This window comes from Salvia splendens, chromosome 7, assembly GCF_004379255.2.
Source record: "Salvia splendens isolate huo1 chromosome 7, SspV2, whole genome shotgun sequence".
NCBI classification, from domain to species: Eukaryota; Viridiplantae; Streptophyta; class Magnoliopsida; order Lamiales; family Lamiaceae; genus Salvia; species Salvia splendens.
Window position 1 is genome coordinate 16,167,751 of NC_056038.1, and position 8,041 is coordinate 16,175,791.

Genomic DNA, 8,041 nt, shown 5'->3' on the forward strand with positions numbered 1-8,041 from the left:
TTTATTCATTATAGATTTATATCCACTATTCCCAAATCTCGAAACAAACTAGAAATTATATTAGGAGTATATAACGTCTTATATAAACAATAGAAATTAAAATGTAAATCAATAGAGGATCCCACACAACTGTAAATTTAATTATCATAATTACTTTCTTATTCTCTCCCTCCTCTCTTCCGTCTCCTTCCCCTTCTTTCTGTAATAAAATGTAAAAGGTGCAGTGCAGTCACAGACATCCATGGTGTGAGTACTAGGACCGGCACCGGCCAAGCCCCCGCTGGAGCGGCGGCTTGGCCCACGCCTAGGTCCGTTCCTGCCTAAACATCATTTTATTTACAATCTATACCATTACAGCGGCGGCTTGACCCACGCCTAGGTCCGTTCCTGCCTAAACATCATTTTATTTGCAACTTATACCATTTCACTATATTCTGAATGTAATGAAGCTCACTCTTCACTCCCACTATTTACATTCTTCCTTACTTTATCAATTATACATTAAAATTTATTGAATCAATTGTTCATACTTTCTTCAGACGGGGTGGGTATTTGATTTGGATCCTTAGAAGTTAGAATCAACCCAATGTTCATTATTACTACTACTAATTTAAGTGCGAGTTGACATAAATATGAATAAATATAAATGAAAACATAGCCAGCACCAAAACAGACGTGTCTAAAAGCAAGAACCTCAATACACATGCGGCCTTTGCATGTCAAGCTCCGTGACACGTCTCACCCTCTCTCACCTCCCCTTTATATATATGCCTTCTCCCTCACCTCTTCCTCTCATCCCTTCCCAAATTAATCATGGCTGAACAACACTACGGTCAATTCCAATCCAGGCCCCACCATCTCCAGCAGCACCACCCTTCGCCGCCGCGGAGCCACCAGATGGTCAAGGCCGCCACCGCTGTCACGGCCGGCGGCTCCCTCCTCATCCTCTCCGGCCTCACCCTCGCTGCCACCGTCATCGCCCTCACCATCGCCACGCCGCTCCTCGTCATCTTCAGCCCTGTGCTCGTGCCCGCGGCCCTGGCCGTGTTCGCCCTGGCCGGAGGGTTCCTCGCGTCGGGCGGGTTCGGGGTGGCCGCCATCAGCGTGCTGTCGTGGATCTACAAATACATGACCGGGAAGCACCCTGTCGGGGCCGACCAGCTCGACACCGCGCGCACAAAGCTCGCGGGCAAGGCCAGGGACATGAAGGACAGGGTGGACCATAATGTCTCCATTGCGCAAAGCTCTTGATTAGATAGTGTGTGTGTGTGTGTCGTGCTTGTTGCATTAGTATTCTGTGTGGATGATCGGATTTGTATGGTGTGTTTTCTTCTGTGTTTATCGATTGATTTGATGTTTTCCGTTTGAGTACATTTTCAGTGTTGATTATCATTTGTAGTCCGGTGAGAAAATAAAGAAGTTACTTGCAATGAGAAGAATATTTATCGCTTTAATTGTGTTGATGCAATTTACAAAGCTGGCATTTCATTTTAGAGTTGTGTGGATCATAATTTTAGTTTATGACTTAAAAATAAGTTATGTGCTGTTGAATTTATTTTCTACTCTCTCCGTTGAAGTCCTAATTGCAATTTTGGTCCACAAAGTTAATTTTTTTTTATTTAAGGTACTTAATCTACATACCATTAAATTTTTGCACTCACATTTATTATAAATTAATAAGAAAAATATAATCTATATTTCACTCAATTTTTTGCATTAATTTTCGTCAAAATTCTTAAATTTATATGTAAATCAAACTGAAACTTCAAAAACTCAGAGATTTCAGAATTGTTCTTCACAATTCTTAAATTTCGTGCTATGTCGAACAGAGACATTAAATAAGAGTAATAAAGTTCGGTTAAAAGAAATATAAATTAAATTTCGAGGTACTTCTGTACATTTTTTTTAATGTAACATAGGTAACTTAATCATGGTACTTATGTAGTGCAAGGATTTAAATATTTATCTTTTGAGTTTGGTCTACCTCTTTGGATGGAATCTGAATATGTATATATTCATATTAATAGTCTTATAATAATTAGTTATCGTCACTATTTTTAATTAAACGAATTTTATAATTTAATTTTAGATAGATAATCATATGATAATGAGTCATGACATCTTAGTATATGAATGTGATCAATTGCTAATTACCTAGTATATGGATGTGATCAATTGCTAATTACTCAATTCGTCTCTATTAATGTCTCTTAGTACTTAATAAATGTTTAATAAGTGGATCTTAATTCGCATATTCCATTAAATAGATTTTATATAGTATTGTTTTATGAGTTAAACGGAGAGAATAAAGTAAAAGAGTACTTAATAAATGTTTAATAAGTGGATCTTAATTCGCATATTCCATTAAATAGATTTTATATAGTGTTGTTTTATGAGTTAAGCGGAGAGAATAAAGTAAAAGAGAGGCAAAAAGTAGAGAGAATGATGTTTTTATTTTAGAAATGTGTCATTCAGAATGGGACATCCCAAAAAGGAATGGCTCACTTAGAGTGGGACGGAAGGAAGAAATGTGTCATTTAGAACGAGGCATATGTTTTGTTGACAAGGAAAATGATTCATGTGAAAATGAATCCCTGGAATATGATCCCAACAACTTTACTTTCATGTGTTTGGATAATATCAAGATTTTAAATGTGGTCTATTTTTCGTGGACGGAGGGAGTAATTATTATTTATCATATAGTTAATAATTTAATTAATTACTCCTTTCGTCCCCAAAGAATATGCACTTTGGGGTCGACATGAGTTTTAATGTAAAATTGGTAAAGTAAGAGAGATATAGATAGAAAAAGTAAATAAAGTATTGTTAGTGGAGAATGGGTCCCACCTCATTAGAGAGAGAATAATTTCTAAAATTGGAAAGTGCATATTCTTGTGGGACGGCCTAAAAAGGAAAGAGTGCATATTCTTGTGGGACGGAGGGAGTATAATTATTTAATAAATTATGGAGTAATTATTATCATAATTATGACAACTATAAATAATAATATAATAATAATATAGTTATTACTTTTATAATTGTAATTATAGTTATTTATTAATTGAAATTAAGTACTCTCTCCGTCCCATTAAAAATGACCTATTTTCCTTTTCGTTTGTCCCAACCAAGATGACTCATTACTAAAACTGGAAACACCTTTTATCTGTACTTTATTCCATTTCTCTTACTTTACTCTCTCTACTTAACACACAAAATAAAACTGCATAAAATCTCATGCCGCCCAAGGATTGAGTCATCTTCCTTGGGATGTAGGGAGTATGATTTATATGAAAACTACAACCAGAATCAATTATCCAACTCTCACTTCAGCATTCATAACATTCATGGTTTGATGAGGCTCCTCAACTTGCACATTATCTGTGGAGTGTGGAGCCATGTTCATTCTTTTCTGTTTCTTGCTTTCTTTTCCAAGAGAAGTAATTATTCTTAATATAACCCAACTTTTTATAGTAGTGTTTGTTTCCTTCCTTTCTTTGTCGGCTAGATTCTTGGCTTGCCCCTATTCTGTTTAGACTTCTTGAACTACTTGATGTTCAACACTTCTACGGATGTCTCTGGTTGGGATAGACTCCTCTTTTGGAACTCTTTCGTCTTTAAAGTTGTCTGAACTTCAAGAAGGGTGATAGGCTTGTCTCTCCCATACAATAGAGCGTCCTTCAGTTGCTTATAGGTGGAAGGAAGAGCATCGAGAAACACTATAGCCTTATCCTCATCATCCAAATTCACATCTATATTTTCTAAGTCACATACGTATTTTAAAAACTGATCTTATTGCTCACTCAAACTTTTCCCATCAGCAAATCTATAAGAATAAAGGTGTTTTTTGAGATACAACCTGTTTGCTAGGGATTTCAGCAGGTAGAGATCCTCCGGTTTCTTCCAAATCGCGCTGGCAGTCGGCTCATGCATGACTTCCCTTAGAACTTTGTCATTGAGATTCTAGATAATTGCGCTCCTAGCCTTCTTCGAGTCTCTAGCTGCTTCGCGCTTGGCTTCTTGCCGGTCACTACTAGCTCCAGAGTATCATCCAACCCTTGATGTGTGAGCAATGCCTACATCTTGATTCTCTACAAACCGAAGTCGTTTCCTCCGTTGAATTTCTCGGTTTCAAGCCGCGCCATCGCAGGTTGGGCAATTTTATTGATTACACTTTCTCAGCTTTACAAAATGGAACAAGAGAAAAGAAACTCAATGATCTACACAATCTACTCACAAGATTGAATCCTCTCAAAATTGGATAACACGATCACTCTATGTCTTTCCCTAATCTCTCTCTTCTATATGTGTTGTGTGTGTTTTGGGGAAGCTTCTCTTCTACTTATACCGAGCTGTTGGACTCTGCAAACAGTAACAACCTACTCGAGCTGTGCAACGCGCCTTAGTCAGCTGATGTATCACGAGCCACTTAGCCAAAACAACGAGACTTGACTTATATGACTACCAACTTACAATCTCCACCTTGGTCGTGTAAGCCAAACAAACCCCATTTCCTGACTCTCCAGTTACAAACTCCACTTTAATGTGGCAATACACTCTCAGCTCCAAGCAATGCTTGAGCTTCGAGTTTGGTAATGCCTTTGTCAATGCATCAACAGTATTATCCTCTGTTCCCACCTTCAACACCTATACTTTTCCTTTCTCAATTTGACCTATGATGTAACGCAACCTTACATCGATATGTTTACTTCTTTCATGAAAAGTTTGGTGTTTTGCCAAACATCTGGCATTTTTGCTATCACATAACATCTTCACCATCCTTTGTTCAATCCCAAAGTCACTGAGAATTCCTTTAAGCCAGACACCTTCCTTAATTCGCTCTGTCAAATTCAGCCTTGGTGGTGGACTATAATGTCGACTTCCAACTTATTGCTGCACCATGAAGCATGTACACATAACCGGTTTGAGACTTCCTTGTATCAAGATTGGAGGCATAATCAAAATCACAGTATCCAACTAATGGATCACTGAATCACTGATGTTTCCAGCCTACTTTTTGAACAAATTCCCAACATTCTTTGTCTCTTTGATGTACATAAGGATCCATTTCAGCGCTGAATAATGCTCTCTGCATACTCTTTCATATATCGGCTGGTGACACTGATCCCATTAGCTAGGTCTGGTCGGATACAAATCATGCAATACATAATGATCCCTACTATGTTTAAATAAGGAACTTTCATCATTTCTGGTCCATCTTCCTCTAATCTAAGGACTTGCTGCTGAGAGAGTTTAAAATGTTGAGCTAGAGGAACTGAAACTTCCTTTGAATTCTTTATTTGAAATTTTTGAATGAGCCTTTCAATATAATCTGATTGAAGCAGCCATATTTCTCCTTCATTTCTATTTCTGTGAATGTCCATGCCAAGTATCCTTTTGGCCTCCCCTAGATCCTTCATCTCAAAATCCTTTTTCAATTCATGGTTGATGACTTTGATCCCATCTATGTCAACTGCAACCACAAGCATATCTTCCACGTATAAGACTAGATAGGCAACATGCTTCCCATCAACTGACATGATGTACACACAGTTATCATAAGTTGACTTCATGAAACCAACCTTACTGAGGTGTGCATCAAACTTAAGATACCGTTGCCTATTTCTTTGTCTAAGTCCATATAAACTTTTCTTCAAGTGGCAGACTTTCCCTCCCTGCCTTGCTGCTATGAATCCTTTGGGTTGTTCCATGTAAATGGTCTCAACCAAATCTCCATGTAAGAAGCGGTCTTGACATCAAGCTGATGCAGTTCCCAACTTCTCTGAGCCACAACTGAAAGAAGTGATACGCTCGGATTTTGCATTGTTTTAAGGCCTTTATTTGATCTGTTTTTAATGTCAAAATCACAATTCATGTCCATATTTTGCATATTTTCTCTATTTTGGTATTTTGACGTGTTTTGTGAGAAATGTGCATATTTGAGCCTAAAAAGACAGCAAAAAACCGAAGTTGGAAATCTGGAATTTTCAAGATGCCCAGCGGTCCGCTGCAACTCATATAGCGACCGCTTGGGCCCAATGACCACTGAGCCAGTAGCGGTCAGCTCCGAAGAAAGTTGTGCTGAAATGAAGAACAGGCCTAGCGACCGCTCGAAAAGTTTCTGAAGCTACGGGATTATTCACAGCGACCGCTGCAACATAGTGTAGTGACCGCTATCCAAGAGGCAGAGACTACAGATCAACATGTAGCAACCGTTGGCCAAGGTGCAGTGGCCCGCTGGGAAAATGCGTCACACAGAATTGACCTACTTTCTCCCCAAGATTTACCAAACTTAGCCATCTTTTACCTTATTTGTTGCTGCTCGATTTTTCCTCTATATATACCCCCTCAAACCCCCTTTATAAGGATCTTCTTTTTGCCTTATAATTCTAGAGCATAAATTTGAGAGAGTTCTTCATTGTTCAAGAGGTTGAAGAATGAATCAAGAGAAGATCAATGCTACAAGGATTCAACCTTTGAGTTTTATTGCTTTAGTTCTTATGTTCACTTTGTTTTCCCTTCATTCTATATTTTTAGATTTTTCAATTATGTGTAACTAAATTTATAGGATTCTAGGGATGTGTTGGTAACGACTTTGGTTATACAATTCCGTTTTCTAATTAATATCTATTTTGTTTTTACTTCGTTTCTTCCCTAAGTTGTTCTATAATACTTCATGTTTGAGTGACATATTCGGTGATGATTTAATATAACTTGCTACATAACCGTGAGAGGAGGTTGGCGAGTGACGAACTCGCATCTTCCTAGTCTTTACTTTCATCATTTTCATTTGCCGTTGTGGCTTACTCAAGTTGGATCGTCAAACTGATTCAGCCAGCCTATATATGCCTGCCACCTGCAAACTGCAGGTGAGTGGATCCAGTAAAAGCTCAGGCTGATCAACTTGACATGGATTTGACTTTAAGTGAGATGAACTGAAGATCTAAAAAGATCTGTTCTCAAAACCTTAACCCACAATACTATTTAACTAGTATAGGGAAGTAAGGATCGATCCCACAACGATGAGGCATTTGAGATTTATTTGCATTGACACGACTTGGGAATGACTGCTGCTACGCTTTTAGGGAGTGGGTTAAGTTAACTACTAAACTGATCAACTCATGAAAGCTCAACTAACCTACTTGATCAACTTAACTAAACTTTCCATAATTGGACAAACAGAATAAACGGGGACTGTCAGTCCCAGCAAAAAGCACTGTAAAGTAAAAACTTTCTAACAACTTCATCTTCTTCACAAAATCAACATAGAAAGCAGAGTAACGAACAGATCTAAAAAACTATGGAAGACGAAACACCATAACAACTCATAAAATTAAATCTACTCCTAAAATCTAAGCTACGACTACGTAAACGAGAAAACTAACCCATAATCATGCAGAAACGAAACATAAACTGCTAGATCTAAACCTCCTAAGAACTCTCAAACATAAAACGTCAGAACTGACCAAATCAAAACAGAACAAGACATTTTTGAGCTAAGACATAAAAAGGAAACTGAAAGCAGATCAGACACATCATGCATGAAACATAACACATCAGCTAGAAATGAGAACATAACTTCAAATTTACTAAATCAAAACATCAAGAGTCATTAACATCAAAACTAAACTGAAAATAAACAACGAAAGTAGTAGATTGTTTCATCACCCCTTCTGGAGTGGAACAACAGAACTGAAAGATAAAAGTACAGGAAACTACAACCAAAAACTAACTAAACTAGAATGAGACCAATTGTGTGTGCAACGAAATCAAGAAGATGAAGTGAAAAGAGCTCTGATTTGAACCCTAGAAGAGAGCTGAATTCCTAAAGATATTTTAACTAAGAAAGCTTATGAGACCCCCCTTTCATCACTGGTTGGGACTCCTCTTTTCTTGTGTCGGGCTTTCTTTATATAGAGAGGCGTAGGGCCCTGATCCCTAGGGTACCATCCTCTCTGAAATGTCGTTCCTGTCCTTGACAATTGGTGGGGGGTCTTTAGCTCTATCTCCCAATGTAGAACTTCTGCTGGCTCCGCTTGATTTT

The 8,041-nt window shown here is 38.0% G+C and overlaps 1 protein-coding gene across 1 annotated transcript; it reads left to right on the forward strand.

Annotated features, from left to right (window-relative positions):
• The first annotated feature begins 813 nt into the window (after positions 1-813).
• On the forward strand, positions 814-1,398 carry LOC121741167 (oleosin L-like). The gene has a single exon (XM_042133861.1). It carries the CDS (start codon positions 814-816, stop codon positions 1,249-1,251), a length of 438 nt encoding a protein of 145 aa, XP_041989795.1. The 3' UTR covers positions 1,252-1,398.
• Positions 1,399-8,041: the final 6,643 nt, after the last annotated feature.

What these genes read in the sequence shown, in the direction of transcription:
- LOC121741167 (XM_042133861.1), top strand. Translation starts at nt 814, where the DNA reads ATGGCTGAACAACACTACGGTCAATTCCAATCCAGGCCCCACCATCTC.